At 36.7% G+C, this 22,885-nt stretch overlaps 2 protein-coding genes across 2 annotated transcripts in view; one reads left to right on the top strand and one right to left on the bottom strand.

The window, feature by feature from the left end:
- The first annotated feature begins 3,037 nt into the window (after positions 1–3,037).
- On the top strand, positions 3,038–15,031 carry LOC107561317 (charged multivesicular body protein 2b-like). The gene is made up of 6 exons (XM_016245738.1): positions 3,038–3,170; positions 6,498–6,589; positions 10,256–10,450; positions 12,686–12,788; positions 14,388–14,494; positions 14,912–15,031. Exons 1-6 carry the CDS (start codon positions 3,137–3,139, stop codon positions 15,029–15,031), a joined length of 651 nt encoding a protein of 216 aa, XP_016101224.1. The 5' UTR covers positions 3,038–3,136.
- A 4,386-nt stretch (positions 15,032–19,417) lies between these two features.
- The window catches only part of LOC107561319 (pituitary-specific positive transcription factor 1-like), a 9,557-nt gene continuing 6,089 nt past the window's right edge, over positions 19,418–22,885 (bottom strand). The window contains exons 2-7 of the mRNA XM_016245739.1: positions 22,578–22,739; positions 22,336–22,434; positions 21,032–21,277; positions 19,890–20,054; positions 19,721–19,781; positions 19,418–19,628 (exon numbers count right to left, since the gene is read on the bottom strand). Coding sequence (XP_016101225.1) covers positions 19,418–19,628; positions 19,721–19,781; positions 19,890–20,054; positions 21,032–21,277; positions 22,336–22,434; positions 22,578–22,739 — 944 coding nt within the window. The remainder of the gene's footprint in view (positions 19,629–19,720; positions 19,782–19,889; positions 20,055–21,031; positions 21,278–22,335; positions 22,435–22,577; positions 22,740–22,885) is intronic.

Below are 22,885 nucleotides of genomic sequence, written 5' to 3' on the forward strand. Positions count from 1 at the left end.
GGAGCGTAAAATTGATAAGAATATTAAATTTGCCATGCAGACAATGCTATGGCATCTATAACCTGCAGTAAAGTCTACTGGAGTGATCGATACTCCAGAAGAATAAGGCTAATAGTGCTTTGTTATCCTATACATTTGTTGGAATAAATTGAGGGAGAAATATTTGTTTTGATAAAGAGTGAAACTACACTGTAAAAAATAAATGAAATAACCTACACTGTAAAAAATGACCGTGAATTTAACGGTAAAAGACTGTAAAAATGCTACAGTAAAAACCTGCTAAATGGTTAACGGTAAATTCCCCTAATATATACAGTGAAAAACTGTATTGGACATTACATGTATTGGACATTAATTTTACGGTAGTATACTGTTTTTGGAAGTGAAAAAGACTGTATAATTTACAGTGAATGCGTTACATTTCAAATTTGATGTTTGTTTTTTTTTAAATAACTGTTTGTTCTTAGTTTTTTCTTATCAGTTTTGTATATTAGGGTTGTGTGTTACACCTAATGTTGTTAAATGAATGTTTATTGCATTATTTCAGTTTCATGTGTGTTACCATGATGGTGTTTATTGTTTGTGTGAATGACACTGTGCACCTTCTATATATGTTATTATTTAAAAGCTGCTTGTGATGGGCTTTGGTTCATCATGTGACTTTCTCATCACCTGAGACTTTCTACGTGCATTTGGTGGTTATCAGATTATTACAAAGGTACAAAACAGATTTCAGTACTTCAATAGGTTGGTATACTAACATTATATCAGTTAATGAAATTACGGTATTTAACTAAATTTAAGTTAAAACCATAAAAACCTAAAACATTGCTACCGTATTTTTTACGGTAAAATTCCGGTAACCACAGCTGCCGGCTTTTTACCGTAAATTTTACGGATTTTTTTTTACAGTGTGATCATCAGACCTTGGACCTTCTGCCACATTCAACAGTTTGAATCAATTTGTTTTTTTTTCTCTTCTTTATTTTTTTCCATTCCATACTACAGTAATTAAGACAATGTTTGATGGTTCTGCTCAACATATGGAGACCAGAGGGAAGCGAAACATTTTTTTCTTTGTCAGTTCCTCTCAGTCTGATATCTGAACTCTTTACATTTTCTTGCTTTGTCTATCTGCTTATCTGCCCTCATGACCCTATCTGCTCGTGTGAACTACAAGCCCTCAGTATCACACATATTTGCCTGCAGAACAATCTTGGGAAATAGGGCCAGCTATTATCCATCTTTCTGTTCTCCAAATCCACTCCAGATGTGATGTGCATTTTGTAGAGCAGACCTGATTCCTGAACACATGCTTCTATAGAAACATACACATAAGAGCAGAAACACAGTGCATGCACATTATACTCAAGATACTAAGGAACCCCTTTCTGAAGCTGAAAGTGGAATCACAGTGAGTGATAGCATACCTCAGGACTGTAGAGACTTGCGAGTGGAGCTAATTTGACTAAATGAACTTCAAGACCAAAATATAAAATGAATAATAAGCCTAAATAAACATTTCAACCAAAAACTGATCTCTTGAGAAAACAACTTAAATGTTGAAATCACAATAAAATCATGACAGCGTAAATACATACAGCCTAATGAACGAATGTTTTGTGTTTCATAAAACGCGGGTCCATTAATACTATATTAAATCAGGCTTTTAACAGCCTGTTTGCTTTTCCAGGGCAGGTTCTGAGGCTGCGGAAAGTCATGTGTAGCTCGATGACACTAATGATCAAACTCCTGCACGCTTCTCCCAGTGCAGCTGAGTGCGTCCGGGGGTCACGCGCGCTGCAGTGTGCTGACTCTACACTCTGCACAGCTCTTCCTCTGAACACCGAGCCGCAACTCACTCGACCTGTGAATTTAACGGTAAAAGACTGTAAAAATGCTACAGTAAAAGCCTGTTAAATGGTTAACGGTAAATTCCCCTACTGTATACGGTGAAAAACAGTATTGGACATTAATTTTACGGTAGTATACTGTTTTTGGAAGTGAAAAAGACTGTATAATTTACAGTGAATGCGTTACATTTCAAATTTGATGTTTGTTTTTTTTTAAATAACTGTTTGTTCTTAGTTTTTTCTTATCAGTTTTGTATATTAGGGTTGTGTGTTACACCTAATGTTGTTAAATGAATGTTTATTGCATTATTTCAGTTTCATGTGTGTTACCATGATGGTGTTTATTGTTTGTGTGAATGACACTGTGCACCTTCTATATATGTTATTATTTAAAAGCTGCTTGTGATGGGCTTTGGTTCATCATGTGACTTTCTCATCACCTGAGACTTTCTACGTGCATTTGGTGGTTATCAGATTATTACAAAGGTACAAAACAGATTTCAGTACTTCAATAGGTTGGTATACTAACATTATATCAGTTAATGAAATTACGGTATTTAACTAAATTTAAGTTAAAACCATAAAAACCTAAAACATTGCTACCGTATTTTTTACGGTAAAATTCCGGTAACCACAGCTGCCGGCTTTTTACCGTAAATTTTACGGATTTTTTTTTACAGTGTAGCTATAGTCATATGCGGTTAGCTGACATATTAAACTTTAGTTTCTTTTTTTAAACTCATAATTTAGGAATTTCTTACATATGAAAGCAAAAGGTGGCCACAAACTACCCAGCTTTTAAATCACATGTCGTCGTGACTACTTCATTTAAATTGTCCTGCGGTCGGTGGGGCAAATTCATTTTTTAGAGTACAAAAACCCAGTTACTGTGAGTTCATAAAAACCCCATGTATAATAATATAGAAGAAATCGTTTTAGATGAATTATAGCAAGTTGCACTGCAGGACACTGCTGAAAATGTCAATCACCCACCCACCCATAAGCTCATTTCCATCGTGTGAAGAGCATTTTAAGCCCCCTCAGTAAGACAGTAGCCAATGAGAGTGGGCCCCCTACAGGACGCGAGGAGAACTGCACCACAATCCCTCGCTGCATGACTCAATGGGAGCATGTGCTGAAAGTAAGTCAGCGCTCCTCTGTGCTGACAAACAAGGAAATCGGGACCTTTGGGTGGATCGATAGTCAGCTCGGCTCGGGCAGTTAGGCAGAGGAACTAGAATTATACTGAATATTGAGAAAAACAAAGTCTACGTTGAGTCATCATGGCATCTCTGTTTAAAAAGAAGACGGTCGATGGTAAGACACTTTGTTTATTGTTTTATTATAGTTTTTCCTGGTCAGATCCCCGTTATAATCTACACCTGTCTGCCTGCTGCATCTTTTGAAACTTTATCAGCCTTTTTCAGATGTTTTTACGTAAAACATTACGTCGGAATATTTGCTACATGATGTTTATATAGATATTTTTGTTACTAATGACTGTGAATAAACTGTACTTTCATTATAATAACAAGTGTTTCATATAAATTTATGACACGGTTGTACTCATGTCTGTCTGTCCGTGATCCATGCGTTATGTCGTCTAACATTATTTACATAAAAGCTGTATTTTATTTATTTATCAGAATCAGAATCAGAAAGAGCTTTATTGCCAAATATGTTTGCACATACAAGGAATTTGTTATAGTATCACAAGCTTCCAGTACACGGAGACAACAACAACACACAGATAATAAAAATGAGATGTGAATAAAATACACATGCATAAATATAAACCACAAAAAATAATAAATTGGATGCACAGGTGTGCTATAGATGGAATGGGAATAGAATAAAATAAAATAAGTTGTAGGGATGTACTAGGGTTTAGGGTGATAAAAGTATAAGGTTATTGCACATACTGTACTTTAATTGCACAATGGGAGAACATTAACTGTTCATGAGGTAGATTGCCTGGGGAAAGAAACTGTTCTTGTGCCTGGCTGTCCTGGTATTCGGTGCTCTGTAACGCAAAAGTTCAAAAAGGAGATGGCTTGGATGTGATGGATTCTATCATTTGATCTTTTTTACATAAATGCTTTTATCCACTGTACCAAAAGTGAAAACGACATTATTTCTTCGTAAAAGGTAACATAGCCACTCATCAAGATTACAGGTCCTTTGTAGATTATTTTACATTGAAACAGTTGTTGCAAGCACTTTTTTTTTACGTGATAAATGTCTATTATAGCGAGAGCTCAACATGCAAAGCAAACATTCCCTCAAGGGACAGCATTGTGTAGATCAAATTGAGATCTGAATAATTGGGATAGTTGGATGGTTAGATTAGCAGGTTACCTGCCTCAAGACATAACTGTATATTGTATCTTTCAAACACTTCCTTTTTAACCTGTCTCTAATGATCAACAATAGAAACACTCATTCATAACTTATTCACACATCTTGGTTTTAGGCTAAATGTTTTTTTTTTTTTGCATTGTCACTATTCTAATTTGATTTGATCAAAATTGTATTTATTTACTTTTTTTGCTTTTATCAGCTATAAAAATAACTGCTGCATATATAGACTCATACACACGGTATAGTCTATAATAAATGACTGATGTTTATCAGTAAAGCAGAAGAGTTGGAGGTATTTGAATCAGTCATGGTCTTTACTCACGTTCTGATGCTGATGGGAAAAGTTGATTTCCCATCATTCCCGAGCCTTTGTCCTCTTGACCTTCATGCCAAGGTGAGCCAAGCGTCATCGTGCCAAAGTATCCTCTCAGATGGCAGAGTTGGTGTAGCTCAGCGAGTTTTGTGGACGATAACCCTCCCTCAATACTACGTTTTCGATACGTCATCTTTTGCGTAGACTTGTACGTGTACATAAACTCTCTCATCAAGGTTCAGGGATGGGCAAGTAACAAAATTATTATGATAATTATGTAAAAAAAAAAATCTCAAACTCTTTGAGTTTTCTTGTACTTTTCCTATTTTTGTACAATATTAATGAAGTATTTGTTTCACTTTATAAGAATTCTCTCCACATTTTGTTTTCATACCTTTAATCCATATTTCATTCTTTTCAGAAGTTTAAATGAATATTTAAACTTAACTTGTTTTTTTCTTTTAACCTATGTTCTTACTTATATTACTTATTTTTCTAAATTTCTTTTATATTTTACTTTACTTATTTGCATATCCCCATTTTTACCATTTTATTTTGAAAGATTTTATATTAATGTATTAATTATATTAATGAATGAATAATTTTCTATATATTACTATATGTAAATTACTATATGTCTAAATTTTAATTTCACTCTTTTTTTAAATATAGTTAAAGTTATTTTATAAAGCTCCTTATAGTGTTTTTTTCTTTAACCCATTGTCCTCCTAATACACCCTCTGTTGCTTCTAATATTGACTGTTTAACCTCATGGGATGTTATGATTTGATTGGCATTCATGAGGGCACATGTTGGGCTGATTGCTGTGTAGGAGAGCGTATCTTACCTACAGTATATGAGTTGTGGCTGCACACACTAGCATCGTTAGAAGTGGAGTCTGACGAGGAACCTTCGAGGAATGTTCAGTGCATGTGTTTAGCTTGTCCCTTAAATGCATAAAAACATGAAGGGCATGATCTTGCTGGCCTTGCTCCCAAACAATATTTTTTGTTCTCCCAAGGCTCATGAAAGCACATTTCATTTACTGCAATATTCAGATCCAAAAGAGACTGTGAATCAAACCCTTTTAAGTGCTCTTGTGTTTGTATAGAAAACACTTGAGGTGAGCATATAATTTTTTTTCAAATACTGGCTATATGAATCAAGAAACAAGAAAAATAGTACAAACTAATTTAGCTTAAGCAATGATAATTATTGTAAGCATGATGTGGAAGGACCATTGTGTAAGGATGCTTACCTATAACATGTTTATTTTATTTTATTTTCAAGTATTAAAACAAAATCACACAAAACAAATATAGAGTTTTGAAAAAGATGCTCACCAAGCATCTCTGCATTTCTTTGATCAAAAACACAGTGCAAACAGTAATGAGAAATATTAATACAATTGAAAACAATTGTTTTTATATTAGAATGTATTGTAAAATGTAATTTATTCCTGTGATGCAAAGCTGAATTTTCAGCATCATTACTCCAGTCTTCAGTGTCACATGATCCTTCAGAAATCACTCTAATATTTGATGGTCAAGAAACATTAATGATTATTATCAATGTTGAAACAGTTCCGCTGCTTAATATTTTTGTAGAAACTGTGATACTTCAAAAAGATTTGTCTTTAAAAATAGAAAGTAAGTTTTTATTTAAAAAAAACATACACTTTTTTGAACATGTGTATATATATGTATATATATATATATATATATATATATATATATATATATAAAATTGTGTAAATAAGTTCTAGCAGAACTTTTGCATTGTTACTGTAGAAACATATAGTAAGTCAGCCAAACGCCTTTACATTTTTTTTTTGTGGCTGAATAAGAGAGAGCCTAAAGGAGGAGGGGGAAAATGAAGGAGAAAAAACTCTCAGTTTCAGATCAGTGAACTGTATGAGGATTTTCCAGATGGTTTTATTGCATGTTTTTCTCTGCCCCATCCTGTCACAGATGTCATTAAAGAGCAGTCCAAAGAGCTGAGAGGCACCCAGAGACAAATCACCAGAGACAGAGCTGCCCTGGAGAGACAGGAGAGGCAAATGGTAAGAGGAACAAAGCAGTTTCATATCAGTTGACTTTGACTCCCCACGTCCACCCCTTTTCCCTTCCAGCAACATGCGTCGCTGCTTATGCCAGAAAGTCCCTCTTTGATTTCTTTTTATTGCATCAAAGAATAGAATAAGCTCATTCATTTATTTTTGATCGTCCTGTTAATTGCACTTAGAAACAGGTAGATCACGTGGCCTTCAGCACCAAGAGCTTGTAACACTCCAAAGAGAAAGGAAAAATTGAAATCGCATCATATGACCCCTTTAAGTTAAAAACTGTTCATGGCTCAATACTTATGAGGATGACTTGAGCGTTCATGTCGGCCCACCGCACTTTTAAGGCTCAGAAGAATCCAACACTCCCACTCACTCCCTCCATTTATGTTAATTGTTTCTATGTAAACATAAAAATGTGCATAATTGCTTCCCAAGAGGGGTTATTTTTTTCTTCATCTTTATTGTAGTTAGACATGGTTGTGCTTTGTTGTTTCATTTTTTAAAATGACCTATATTGAAAGATAGCTGCGGGGCGGTCATGTGCCGCTGCTTTAACACGCTTACAGTGGGTCCAGAAATCTAAAAACACCTAAAAAATATGCAATGCAAAATCTCATTTAAACCTGGAAATTTAAGGACTCTTTTTGGATGGTGAGGAAATTATAAAAACGTTTCAGTTTTGGGTGAACTGTTTCTTCAATCTGTTTTTCACCCCTCCAAAAAACCTGCTTCAGATGGCGTCATATCTGTCATCTGCTGGATAATTATTAGTCAACTGAAGTGGGTCATGCTTTTCGTTATCCGTTTTCTGAAAGGGTTTTGTTAAGCACATCAGTCTGTCACTTTTATTCTAGTTTTCCGATCCATAGTGCTGCCTAGTGACTGACGTGACAATAAAACATCTCTAATAGGCCTAACGCTACAGCTTCATCTCACTCAGCTCTCTATACATGAATATTTATAATGATGGCACATAATTTTTTATCATGGTGTAACAGTAAAAAATGCCTTATTCCGGTCATATTTTGTTAGTGACAGGTAAACATGGGCAATATTCTCAGAAGCAGCATCGTTGTGTGTTAAAGTAGGACAGTGTGTGTGTGTGTGTGTGTGTGTGAGCGCAGTTAATGTGTCTGCTTGGTTTTGTTTAGCAGGCATCATGTGAGGTGAGGGCAGCACCTGCTCTAATGTGTGTGTCATTAGAGTTTATTCTGTCTAATGCGTGTTTAGCTGATCAGCAGGAGTTTACCTAAGAGACTAACATTAAGAGTACACCATTTCTGGATTATCAGTGTTGAAAACACTTGGGGTGCTTAATATTTTTGTGGAAACTGTGATAATTTTTTTAGGATTATTTGATGAATAAAAAGTTCAAATGAACAGCATTTATTTGAAAGAAAAATCTTGATGTCGTGACTGTCCCTTTTGATCAATTTAATGCATCCTTAATGAATGAAGTCTACACTTCCCAAAACACTTCTTCTACATCGCCTGCCATCGGTTGAAACTGAAATTTACATGTTGGACCTCTTAAAAAGAGCAGTGTTTTGGAAGTGTCTACTCTCTTTGCAGTGTCAACCTACTGATGGCTTAATTACAGTCAATTTAGCTAGATCTCGCTTGAAAATGCAGCAGCCGAGTCTGACAAAACAACACAAAAATAAGCCCAAATGATTCCACACACCCACTTTATAAGCGACTTTATGAAACAACAGTAAGTGGAAATGTCCATACTGCTTATATTCTCGATACATGACAGGAATAGTTCACCCAAAAATGAAATGACATTTTTGTTTACTCCCTCTTGTGTCGTTCCAGTCCAGGGGCCCGTTCTTCATACGTCGCTTATTACATCCGAGATGAAATGTCACATCCAAGATCATCGCACTAATCAGGATCTGGCTAATTCGGTTCTTCGAACGCACCTGTTGTTGATGATTAGTATGGCTGGATTGAGTTATCTGAGATAAATGCGTGTTCATGGGTTGGTTTAAAAGGGGCTATGTATCGATACTCGAAACCACGATCAGCAGTGCAGCGATGGGCTGGCGGCAAGACAGCAATGTAATGACATCATATAATTAAAAAAGACACCTGACGAAAAACTTGACAAATTTCTGGACTTTTATAAGGAAACAGCCAAGCGAACAAAACTAGATAAATGTTATAATAGATAAATGAAATGTTTTTATTTTATTTAAATTTTTTACATGATTCCCAATTATTTATATTCACGATTTCTAATATTTGTACATTCTTTACATTTTTATTTCAATGTAGCAATTAGCAGTTCATTTAATTTTATATTTGAACAGATTTGTTTCGTGACAGCATTAATTAAAGTTTCTTAAGGGTCAAGATCATGTTATCTGCATCTCCTGCGCTCCATCAAGCCACTCCCATAATAGCTGTCACCACTCAAATTAATGCACGACTCTACATTATCTGTATAGCATGTGTGTAAGACTCGAATACAATTATGAAGTAATAATTTTATGACGAATAAATCTTTCAGTGAGGAAAACTGGCGGTGTCTAAAGTATTAAAGACTACACAACATTATTATATTATCTTTAAATTAATTTTCAAATGATTTTTATTTAAAATTATTGTCCCTGGATCAGTAGGATACTCTTGTAATAGTAGCGGTGGTAGCGGACAGATTTTAAGTATCAGTTCTGCTTAAAAAGATGCGATCTAATCCTGTTTACATGAAATAAGCCTGCTCCTGAGCAGGTTTAAGTTTACGGACCTGTTGCTATGACAGCAACCAGTTATGAGCTTCGAAGAACCAAATAATCCAAGATCATGCCAAATCGTCAACAATCAAATCCAGCTAACCGAGTTAGCGACGTACGAAGAACGGGCCCCTGAATGCTGTTAATTTTGAAGAATTGCTGCCCTGTTCCATACAAAAACAATGAGTGACCACATGATGTCAACCTCTAAAAAGAACAAAACCCATCATAACAGTAGGCCATGCAACTTCTGCACTCTATTCCAAGTATTCTGAAGCCACACAGCAGCTTTAAAAGCTTAAGACGTTATTCATTGATGGCATGAGGCTATATAAGAATGAAATAATTAAAATTTTTGGGTGAACTTTCCCTTTAAACTGGAATAGGAGACAAAATAATGTATTTTGTCAAAGACCTCCATCAGGTGATCTCGTGTTGATTTCTGGGAATGATTGACTTTCCAGTAAACTGATATTTCCGGTTACCAGATGCAAGTTAGAAAGTTATTTTTATTTGAAAAATGTTTGCCTAGTCTCCCAATGTTTTCTATGTGTGGTGTAAAAAGAGAGCTATGCAGTCTTAGCACGGCACATGGATTTTGTTGTAAGGTTTTCTAAGTGTAGCGGGTTTCAGGCTTTAATTCTGTCGGGCCGCCCTCACTAACACACAGTCTCATGGGAGATCTCTGCAGACTCAAACACACACTCAGTTTCCCACATTGCATCTGAAAAAAACACCTAATTGCTTGAAGTTCCTCAGGGCACAAAGCTGTTTTCAGACGTTTACTAATGTAAAGAAACACAGACCTCTGGGCCTAAACAAGTAAACATGGCACGAGTTGGTCATGAACATGTCTGGGTGACTTGTTGGTCTGTCCTAGAAGTAGAACCACTCATTGTTCACTGGATGTGTTTATTCTTAACAGGAAATGGAAATCAAAAAAATGGCCAAGACTGGAAACCGAGAAGCTTGCAAGATACTAGCCAAACAGCTCGTACAGCTCCGAAAACAGAAGAACCGAACCTACGCCGTGAGCTCTAAAGTCACATCCATGTCCACGCAGACCAAGGTCATGAACTCTCAGATGAAGATGGCTGGAGCCATGTCTACCACAGCGAAGGTAAGATGCTCAAACCTCCGAATGGATCTGCACGACAACCAAGTTAGTTATTCCATTGCTGTCCATGGAGGGCTTTAGTGGGACCCCCTCATCACGGGTCTCTGCAACAGTCCCAGTGCTCCCCCACTCCCCGATGACGGCTCTGTATTATTCACATGTAGCCTGAATGTTCCCGGGAAGTGCTGGAAAAACAGAATCCCTCATGTAGCGAAGAACTTCAAAAGAATCCTTAAACAGGGTTTAATTACTTCGCTGCTGTTATTGTGACCCAGTTTATATAGTTTCCACTCTACATTTAGAAAGATCTCATATCAGGGCTTTCTTTATGTGATGATTCGCAATGTCCTCATTACGGTTACATACTATTTTTTTCTATGATGCTTGAACAGAATTTGAAATATGAGACGTATTGTTCCTGTAGGGCACTTAGAGCAGCTGAGTAAATTGGCTTCTCAATTTTTTTCAATACATGTGATGCCAATCAACCAGAAGGACATTATTAATGCAATGTTTATGGTGGTTTTCTTTGTTTTAAGCAAGCTTTCTTAAGGACTTGTTTTAAGAAGATCTTACCAGAAAAAGTTTTGGAATTTTTAATATGTATACAATATGAAGTTTAGGAATAATAAGAGAATTTAAGCAACCCCCTCATTGGAATTCAAACCTGAGTTGTTAAAACACATTATAGCATTTTGAATTCATTTTTTTTTTAAGTGTTTTTGTCTCAGCTGGTTTTAAATTTTTATATTTTCTGTTTTAGTTAGCGTATTGGTAATTTGGTTGTGTTTTTGTTACTAGTTTTTTTTTAATGTAATTGGCATAAAATGAAGTCTGTTCAACACAGCTTTTGCCATGAGAATAGCCTCAGCTGCTGACATGGCATTAAAATCTCAACTACCTGCTTTTGTCTTAAGCCTAATTGTTACACTTTAAATTTTGCGTGAGATGGGTAGGCTTATTCATTTTACCTCTGGAGACACTTATTTTGTTGAATAAGGAAACATGCAAATACTCAGCGTGCACTTCTAATGCAGACACTTCACAAAGCACGTCTTATCTTTACCAATCACTACAGGCATGTAGTGGCATCACATAAAATGCAATTTCAGCCAATTAAATTCAGTCTCTGATCGTTCCTGTACTCCCACAAAAGATTCAGTGTGTCTGTATCTAATCCATATTGTATGAGGATTCAGAAGGAAGCTATTAATATCTGATGCATCATGGGATTTGTAGTCGATCATAAGGAGGTAGCTGGTGTAATAGATCTGAGATGGGTGATAATGAGGCTGTGTGTAAATAATTCTCTCTAATCAGATAGGACTCTTCCTGTGTGTCTGCACAGTCTAGAAACCCAGAGGGACCGTAAAACACACTTCTCTCCATGCGACCTATTTTTATGTTCTGTGTCATCTACTTACTGTACTCCCCCTTCTCACCAAATGGTGTGAAGTTGAAATTTATGTTGAGCTGCATTCAAAATGTATTCGTCCGTGGTGGATTTTTGTCAGTGCTTGTGTTATTTTTATTACCGTTTTGTGCACCGTAAGGATGCTCTATTTATTCTCTGGGAGTGTGATGGATGGCTTGAACTCTTTCTGTCTTTCAGACTATGCAGACTGTCAATAAAAGATTGGCCCCGAAGAAGACACTAGAGACGATGCAGCACTTCCAGAAAGAGAACTTAAAAATAGGAATGACGGAGGACATGAGTAAGTTCTTCAAAGCACCTGACACACATTAGTGACTGGATTTGTGGTTCTCAACTGACGGATCTGTTCTGGTCAGTTTTGTATCCAATCCATATTGTATGAGGATTCAGAAGGAAGCTATTAATATCTGATGCATCATGGGATTTGTAGTCGATCATAAGGAGGTAGCTGGTGTAATAGATCTGAGATGGGTGATAATGAGGCTGTGTGTAAATAATTCTCTCTAATCAGATAGGACTCTTCCTGTGTGTCTGCACAGTCTAGAAACCCAGAGGGACCGTAAAACACACTTCTCTCCATGCGACCTATTTTTATGTTCTGTGTCATCTACTTACTGTACTCCCCCTTCTCACCAAATGGTGTGAAGTTGAAATTTATGTTGAGCTGCATTCAAAATGTATTCGTCCGTGGTGGATTTTTGTCAGTGCTTGTGTTATTTTTATTACCGTTTTGTGCACCGTAAGGATGCTCTATTTATTCTCTGGGAGTGTGATGGATGGCTTGAACTCTTTCTGTCTTTCAGACTATGCAGACTGTCAATAAAAGATTGGACCCCAAGAAGACACTAGAGACGATGCAGGACTTCCAGAAAGAGAACTTAAAAATAGGAATGACGGAGGACATGAGTAAGTTCTTCAAAGCACCTGACACACATTAGTGACTGGATTTGTGGTTCTCAACTGACGGATCTGTTCTGGTCAGTTTTCAGCAGCGGAAAAAATGATGTTAAACAATATACTGACTATGTATTATATATTGAGTTCCATTGTATTTTTTTAAAGTCATCTAACCATATAATTATGCATAGACAGGATAGCAAAATAAATAAGCTTATCAGCACTTCCCATACTTTACTTCATTTCATAAATTATTCATCCAGTCAGTTTGGCGCATTTTATCTATCGCTTGGCTGAAGCAGCCAAATTAGGTAGATGCCAACCTGGACAGATTGTGTGACATGCTGTCATTCTCAAAAACCATGTATAAACCTGCATAAATTAAAAGAAAATATGAATCAGACTATATTAAAATTGGCTCACTTGCAACAAGGGCATAGTTTGTGCGCACAGTGAGCTCTGTGCAATGAATTATAGACAGCATGAAACCATTCACATTCATTACTGTGCAATTAACAATTTTGGCACTGTGTTGGGTTGCCACTAGTTTTCAGTTGCTAGACCTTACGACAAAAGTCCTAGTCATTGTCCAAAAACTGCCTATTTAGACAGGAAGAGATGGTTTGACTGTAGTTAAAGTGACCAACCATAGTTTAATATAGTGACTGGATTTGTGGTTCTCAACTGACGGATCTGTTCTGGTCAGTTTTCAGCAGCGGAAAAAATGATGTTAAACAATATACTGACTATGTATTATATATTGAGTTCCATTGTATTTTTTTAAAGTCATCTAACCATATAATTATGCATAGACAGGATAGCAAAATAAATAAGCTTATCAGCACTTCCCATACTTTACTTCATTTCATAAATTATTCATCCAGTCAGTTTGGCGCATTTTATCTATCGCTTGGCTGAAGCAGCCAAATTAGGTAGATGCCAACCTGGACAGATTGTGTGACATGCTGTCATTCTCAAAAACCATGTATAAAACTGCATAAATTAAAAGAAAATATTAATCAGACTATATTAAAATTGGCTCACTTGCAACAAGGGCATAGTTTGTGCGCACAGTGAGTTCTGTGCAATGAATTATAGACAGCATGAAACCATTCACATTCATTACTGTGCAATTAACAATTTTGGCACTGTGTTGGGTTGCCACTAGTTTTCAGTTGCTAGACCTTACGACAAAAGTCCTAGTCATTGTCCAAAAACTGCCTATTTAGACAGGAAGAGATGGTTTGACTGTAGTTAAAGTGACCAACCATAGTTTAATATTTTAATGTGCCGTTTAGGGGTGGATTGTACAGAAAATCCTGAAAAAAACTGTGTAGTAGATCAAAAATTCTGAATAATTTAATAATGGCGAAATATACTGTTCTGCTTAACAATACTGAATTAGGAGATTTAATGAATGAATGAATTTAAAATTAGGTAAAAATCAATTGTTAGTAAGTGCTTCAAACAACTAAATATCTTTGAACAGTTTGAAGCCAGCTTTTTATCCTTAGCAGCTCTCGTTCAAATTATTAGTTTATATTAGATATCAACTTATTGAGGTTATTCTCTCAAATTTCACCAACTTCTACAACTTTCTGTCCTCAGTCAACGATACGCTGGATGAGATTTTTGATGAATCGGGCGATGAGGAAGAATGCCAGGACATCATGAACCAGGTGCTGGATGAGATCGGCATAGAGATCTCAGGAAAGGTAAGACGCTTTCTTTCTGTCTGCGCTGTTCTAGCGACGGCCCCAGCAGCGGCTTTCAGCAGATGGCTGGACACTGGCTGTATCTGTGATTACTGTAGGCCTTTCTTTAGATTCATGAGATGCAGAATCATCGTATCTGATTGCAGCAGATGTGTATTCCCTTGGGCCAAAATGTAATACTCATATTACCATATTCCACAGATTCTTTGTCCTGTTTTTCCCAAATAAAGTGCTTGGGCTCTGTTTTTGTAGAACATTTGGGATAAACAATGATCATATTTGATTGGCGCCACATCTATTGCCCAAAACAACAATTAAATGGAAGCTTATGCTGGTAGAGTTGTTGCACCAGGTGATCTGTGAAATCTGAAGTTTTACAGCTCTAATAAAGGCCTTCAATTGTTATTGTTTCCACAGATGGTAAGAGCCCCCTCAGCAGGAAAGATCCTCCCTGGCGCCTCCCCAGTAAAGTCTAAAGCGGCCACTATCTCAGACGCCGAGATCGAGAGACAGCTGAAGGCTCTGGGAATGGACTAAATCTCTTCAGTCTCCACACATGTGCACCCATTGCCACCAAAGGAGTTTCATAGTGGGATTGGGGAGTGTCCAAGTAATAAATGAAGGGAAAATGTCAGCAAACATACTCTTATTGGAGTATCGCAGGGAGTCACTGGAGGAAAGTCAGTGGTCAGATACAGCAGATCATGGTTTAGATGTTCTGATAAAATGTTCTCTAAATCTGCTGCACATATTGTAGGGTATAAGGGTGAAGGATGTAATTTTTGCACCACTAGTGGTTCTAAATGGAATTGCAATCTGTTTGTTTGAGCAGCATGATTGGGTGGGATATAACATCAGCTCAACCAATGGTGTAAGCTTGGGGCGGGGCTATCTGTTTGGACGACCAATGGCAAAATGTGGGGGTGGCGGGGGGATTGAAAAGTCAATGGCTGCGTCCAAAATCACATACTTCCCTACTATATAGTTGGCAAAAAACAGTATGTGAAAAGAGTAGTATGTCCGATTGAACAGCATTCATAAAACAGTAGGTGAAAAGTCCCCGGGTAACCTACTACTTTCGGGCGAGATTGTGAAGTGCGCATCTGATGAACACTTTACTAACCCGTGAGGCCACATGACAGGATTTGTGAATAGTAGAAAAGTGACACAACTGACGCTGGTAGGTCACATGACAGTGATAATAAGGCGAATGTAGTACATACGGATTACATTTTTTTTTATCTTTACATGCTTTTGTAACAGTCGCAAAGTGATTACTTATTTAAAAGAAGTACCTACTGTAAGAGTATGCGATTTTGGACGCAGCCATTATTTTTGTAAATCTGTTCGATGCTGCTAGTGTGCAGAAATTACACCCTTTACTTTTAACTTTAAAGGGTGCTATTACTGTGACAATGAATAGTTCTTTAAATCCTTTAAATGTACACAAACATTGGGAGATTTTGGTACTCCATGGGATTCCCATGTATTATAGGGCTAATCATCTCAAACATGTCTTTTTGGTCTTTTTAGGTTATGTATGACTTAAGGAAGTAAGTTACGGAAAACAGTTTTCCTTTGCATTGAGGTTTGGTATAAACTCTTGCATACATACAAAAAATAATCTTGCATGAGAATCTTTGTTGATATGATAATGTGATGAAGTCTTTACATGTCAACCTTGAAACAATGCAACCATTGAGACCCTTTAACTGCTTGGTGACCTTAGTAGGTCAAACTAAACTAAAACTGTAGTTTCACAATGGTACAGCTTGAATAATGTGCAACATACACTCTTAAAAATAAAGGTGCTTCACGATGCCATAGAAGAACCTTTTCGTGTAAATGGTTCCATAAAGAACCTTTAACATCTGAAGAACCTTTCTGTTTCACAAAAGGTTATTTGTAGCGAAAGAAGGTTCTTCAGATTATAAAAAGGTAAGAAAGAGATGGTTCTTTAAAGAACCTTTGACTGAATGGTTCTTTGTGGAACCAAAAATGGTTCTTCTATGGCATCGCTTGAAGAACCTTTTGAAGCACCTTTATTTTTAAGAGTGTACCATCATACCATGTCAATGCTGGGAAAATAACTGAGTAATTCTTCAGATTTAACAGAAATAATCAGTCCTGTGAGCTTTCATTCTCTGTTTACATTAATGAATACTTTCAATATCATTAATTTACAGAGTTAGAGTTACACATGCAGGGCTGTCATCTGGAGGGAATAACCAATAACTTCCAGATTTCCAGTAGTTGCTGAAAGTCAAAGTCAGACTGCAGATTTTGGGCAGTTGGAGTTGATCAATTTCACAGAAAACCACGTAGTGTATGGGAACAGACTATAAGTCCATCCAATTTGTAGATATCAGACATAGTGTTTTAAAATCAGTTCGGATTGTATTCCAGTCTTTAGAAGAACTACAGTATCAGTTTTTTCTTTTCAACCTCATCTATACATACTCCTTAGCACTATTTAAAAAGTTTTTTTTCCCCGTTCTAACTAACACAATGTATATATAAATGTACAGTTTACGGTTTGATTTGATTTTCTAATTAATAAAGTACCTTCATATTTGTGAATAACTGGTGTTTCGGCAATAACCTTTTTCGGCATTTAACCATATGTACGATTAGCTAATATGACCATTAAGAGACCATATGAAAATAAGAGGGTGGCCTGCACTGATCTGTTAAACCTTTAAGCTGTATTCAAAATGTTATTTTAACAGAAATAATCAGTCCTGTGAGCTTTCATTCTCTGTTTACATTAATTAATACTTTCAATATCATTAACTTACAGAGTTAGAGTTACACATGCAGGGCTGTCATCTGGAGGGAATAACCAATAACTTCCAGATTTCCAGTAGTTGTTGAAAGTCAAAGTCAGACCGCAGATTTTGGGCAGTTGGAGTTGATCAATTTCACAGAAAACCACGTAGTGTATGGGAACAGACTATGAGTCCATCCAATTTGTAGATATCAGACATAGTGTTTTAAAATCAGTTCGGATTGTATTCCAGTCTTTAGAAGAACTACAGTATCAGTTTTTTCTTTTCAACCTCATCTATACATACTCCTTAGCACTATTTAAAAAGTTTTTTTTCCCCCGTTCTAACTAACACAATGTATATATAAATGTACAGTTTACGGTTTGATTGGATTTTCTAATTAATAAAGTACCTTCATATTTGTGAATAACTGGTGTTTCGGCAATAACCTTTTTCGGCATTTAACCATATGTACGATTAGCTAATATGACCATTAAGAGACCATATGAAAATAAGAGGGTGGCCTGCACTGATCTGTTAAACCTTTAAGCTGTATTCAAAATGTTACGAACCTCTACAATTGTTCTAATGGCCTTTCAGAGCATCTCATATTTCAGTAAATTAGACATCATTAGCCTATTCATAATCATAATGAAACATGATTTTTAAATAAGGCCTTAATGAGTTTGTAGAGTGACCTTTCTTAAATGAACCGTGGTGCAGTCATTTTAAAGTAATGTAATGAGGTATGGATGTGTGACTGCTGCAAGCATTTCTGCAGGACTAAAAACCCTGTCAACTGCAGAATCTGCTGAAATACATATGGACAAATCCATCATTGTATTGTTTTTATGTATGATTTTTTATTGTGTGGTTGTTTTTTATGTATGAAATATGCTGAAAATGTCAACTCCCACCAACATTATCCCAGAGTATACTGTATTTATTGCATTATTAGATCAGATGGGGTGGTAAGGGATCAGTGGCAGGAGATGATGATCATCATATAGATCATCAGCCATATCGCTCTGCTGAGAGCGCTTGTGTGCAGGTGAGAGGCTGTGCTGCCTCATTATAACACTGTCAGGAACAAAGAAATACTGTAAAGAATCCCTCAGTAAAACCCAGCAGAGCTCTGATGATAACAAGGTATGCAGTAGACAACAAATTAAATGAACACATGCCACATACATACATGATAGATGCTTAATTCTCTCCCAACACAATGATGTTTGATTATATTTAATAATCTGAATCACAACACACTTACCATGTTGTTACAATTCACGTGAAGCATGTAATTCACATTATAATAAACAGATTGCAGCAGAGCCGGTAATGACTAGCAGGATCTTATGATAATATGACAAACCAAGCGTGACCACAATATTAGTCATTTATTTGGACAAATTCATCATTTTTGTACAATTGACATCACAAAAGGTTTGGCGGCTTCATACAAAACTTTACAGTGCAATGACACATTTCCAGGATACGTTTTCAGAATATTTTTTTGAATATTTGCATATTTTGCTAATATATTAAACTTTGATTGGAATGAATTTAAATATATTAATGATGAATAAATTATTTTAACTACTTATAAAATGTTAGTGGATCATATATTCATAAATTAGTTCATGTGAATCTTCACAGTGGTGCCGATGGCCTCGTGGGCAGTGCGCTTCAGGCGTCCCGAGTTCGAATCCTGCCTCGTGGGCATTTCCTGATCCCACCCCCCTCTCTCTCACCCACTTCGCTTCCTGTTGACCTACTGTCCTATCTAAATAAAAGGCATAAACGCCAAAAAAAAAAGTGAATCTTCACACCTGTGATTACTCTGATAGTACCTGTGTGAACGTGAGGAGAACTGACTTCATACATCTACTAAAAACACCTAGAGACTTTTCCAAATGCAAAAAATGTTTCATAATGTCATAGTTTGTTTGCGTAAGTCATTTGGTTTGATACTTTGATTTCCATGATATAACTTTCAGACATTTTTTAGTGTGTTCAAATAGTTTTTGGGGTCACTGCATATCCTCACTCACTCCTGCTGCCGAATCAGTACAATAAACCCACTCACTGCCAAAGGTTGGTGTTGATTTTTTGCCTGTAGATAATCATACATCAGCATTGCTGAGACCCCGGATCTTCAAGGTCTACAGGCTGCGGTCTCTTTGGCCATGAAGGAGCTGTGGTGTAGGCTGGTTTTGACCCTCTTCTCCCTTTGCCGGCGGTTACAGAACCAAACACGCACCACCTCCTTCTCCAGATGAAGACCTTCCGCCATTCGCACAATCTCCTGAGATGATGGCTTACTCTTCTCCACAAAATTCCTTTCTAAGGCTTCCTTAGCCCCAAGACTGAGGGAGGAAATTAAGAACTAATTAGGTATTAATTAGAGGGAAATGCTGATATAATGGCTTTTGCTTTTTAGTTCAGATCCCTCATTTACCTGATGGTTGTTCTCCGTTTGCGTTTACGCTCATGCATGCCCATCTTCTCATTAAAAAGAGCTGATGGGAATCACAAATTAAAGCTAGGTAATTCTGCCATCTTATGTTTTCATTAAAAACTCAGGGATAATGGTATGAGTGTGGTTACTCAGGAGTGTGTTGACTCACCACCGGCTTGCTCAGCCTCCTCCAGCCACTTTGCCAGGATGGATTTGAGCTTGCAGGCGTTTTTGAAGCTGAGCTGCAAGTTCTCGAAGCGGCAGATGGTGGTTTGGCTGAATTCAGAGCCGTGCACAGCCGCCAGGGCTTCACCCACATTGGTCTGTGTGTAACCTGTCAATCAAAGCTAAAAGTTAGGAGAAGTTTTAACCCTTGTGAAAAATAAGTGTGCTTAATCGTATTTAGTGTGCACTTTTAATGTACTTTATTTTTTTAAAAACTGCATTGCGGTCAATATAATCCCAGCAGGGAATGTTCTCAGGAATTTGGCTAATATTCTGGTTCCCTCAAGGTTGTTGAAGTAACATTAATAGAACTGTAATAAAAATTTCATTATTATCTGGTCTTTAGTAACGTTATCTAAACGTTTGCATAAAAACTTTATTTACACTATATTATACTGCTGTATATCATACAAAAACGTTATTTATATTATATGTTATTTATAACGTTCATTGAACGTTTTTCAAAAAAAATTTAGTTAGATGCTCATATAATGTCTTTTAAACTACTTACTATTTGTTTCAGATGTTTCAAAGAACATTCAAAAGTGCGTGTTTGAATTTTTTTTTTTATTTAACATTCCCTTAATAGTTTCTCTAACATTCACATAACCAAGAAAAAAACGCTTTTAAAACATTTTGAACAATGGAAGTTCTGCACGTTCTGAGAAATTGTGAACATTAGCAAAACGTTCTTAGAACATATTTTGTTAGCTGGGATAGAAATGAAATAAAAGGTTTATGTTTCTTAACACACATAAGTGCTACTTCTAAAAAATGCACTTTGTAATAATATCAATAACATTTTGACTTTCTGCATCAAGTCTCGTTTACTTTTGCTGATTATTCTGGCCAAGAGTTGCCAATTTAGGCAGAGGAGGTTGTGTACTGTAATGACCAAACAAATGTCAAACAAACAAATTGTGCTGCTGAATGTAGATAATAGCTCAACAGTAGACCGTCACAGAAATAACTTTATGTTATCTAACATAAACTAATCAGCTAAGCTAAATAAACTAAGTAATATACTAAATATGTTGCGGCAATGTTTTACATACATTTAGAAAACAGAAAATAACATGGTCCAACCTAGTTTGATCCTCCTCAGTTTGAAGTCATTAGCAAACTTCTCCAGTTCACGGATCTGAGGTGAGTCCATGTCGGGCGGCTCTTCCAGGGGCCGGCTTTTCCTGCGCAGCTCCTGCTTGATGTCACCTAGAGTGTGTTCATCCGTGAGCAGGGCCTGGGGCAGCGGCGGTAAGCTGTGGGTCAAAGCATAGGAGCCCCCACCCAAACTGTGCTCTGGGAACTTATAAAAGCGTGGAGCCAGAGCTCCTGCGGGACGACCGGACACAAACAAAGGCTGTGTGTTAGAGCGAATAACTGTTCAAGGAGATCAAATCTTAGAATATATAATCATCATTTATTTCAAAGACTGCAAGGTACACTGGGGCAGCTTTCAATGCCCTGCAAACTATATTGTGTGTTAGTAATTCTGAACACCAACAGATTCAAACAGCCAAAAATAGCACTTGCACATTTATATATATACATACATACATGTATATATACATACATATATACATGTTTGTATGTATGTATGTATGTATGTATATATACATATATATATATATATATATATATATATATATATATATATATATAATGTATATATCTGAGGCTATATACATATATATATCTGAGGATTTACTGTTTTAACAATAAATTGATCTGCATCTCCCTCTATTGGCTGGATATATTCAGAGCAATAATGCCTCTGCCTCACACACACTGTATTCAGTTTTGATAATGCTTGAAAGGTAGGTGAAATCAGTGGATTCTAGAATACAACTGACAAATCAATGTATTTCTTTTACATTAAGAATATTCAAAATGCATAAACATTAATATGATTCTATGAGTTATGCATAAACATTTATACGATTCTTTGCCAGTTCAGGCAGAGGTGAAATAAAATTTTTCAAAGGTTAATGGAAGGGTTAATTATAATGGTTTGGTGTTTGTTTGTTTTTTTTGGACAATAAGGATCTCTTCTGTATGCATCACTTGACCTAACGCTACACACACTTGTTATTTCTTGCTACAGACACTAGATGGAAGCACAAGCATACTGAAATTACCTGGTAAACGCTCACATTTCTAGTAGTGCAAGTCAAGTGTGGCACAAACACACTAGACACCAGCACAAGCTGCAGTCATTGTCATGGATAACCATTTTTCTCTGATTATACATTATTTATTCTGTCTGACTTTGAACTTTTAAAATATGTACATTTGGCTGTTCTGTTTCCCAGCTCTCAACGGGAGTGAGAAACACAGCATACACATGAATATCATGGGGTTGAAGGTTTGGATTTAAGCACAGGTTGTACCTTGCAGTGAGTTGGCATTGTTGACCATGTTGGCATGAGGCATGCTGCAGGTCTGAAGGATGCGGGTCTGGGAGATGCTGGCAGAGAGCATTTCCTGTGCTGGAGACAGAGATCTCACATTCACACACACACAAACTAAATCCTGTACTTCTGTGTGTGTGTGTTTATGATGTACAGTAATACATATGCACAGAAGAGCAATACTTGGTGCACTTGCGTTACTTGTGCGGAAGTTGACCTACCTGCCATCATGCCGTAGGTGGTCTGTTGGTTGCTATAGTGACATGGGGGCATTGGGTAGTGCAGGCTGGCAGACGCATTGCCCAAAGCAGAAGTGGACAGGTGCATATGAGAGAGTTTGGATGACTGGACCAGAGGGAGACCTGAGGGGAATAAATCAGACACTAATAACAGTGATACATCCTAGACAGACAGAAAGACAGAAAGACAGACAGACAGACAGACAGATAGATAGATAGATAGATAGATAGATAGATAGATAGATAGATAGATAGATAGATAGATAGATAGATAGATAGATAGATAGATA

This window comes from Sinocyclocheilus grahami, unplaced genomic scaffold (assembly GCF_001515645.1).
Source record: "Sinocyclocheilus grahami isolate Dianchi unplaced genomic scaffold, SAMN03320097.WGS_v1.1 scaffold766.1, whole genome shotgun sequence".
NCBI lineage: Eukaryota > Metazoa > Chordata > Actinopteri > Cypriniformes > Cyprinidae > Sinocyclocheilus > Sinocyclocheilus grahami.

Bases quoted from the DNA above. Each gene is read 5' to 3' on its own strand.
- LOC107561317 (XM_016245738.1), top strand. From the start codon at position 3,137: ATGGCATCTCTGTTTAAAAAGAAGACGGTCGATG. The intron at 3,171-6,497 runs GTAAGACACTTT...ATCCTGTCACAG, and splicing joins TAAAAAGAAGACGGTCGATG to ATGTCATTAAAGAGCAGTCC. The intron at 6,590-10,255 runs GTAAGAGGAACA...TATTCTTAACAG, and splicing joins AGAGACAGGAGAGGCAAATG to GAAATGGAAATCAAAAAAAT.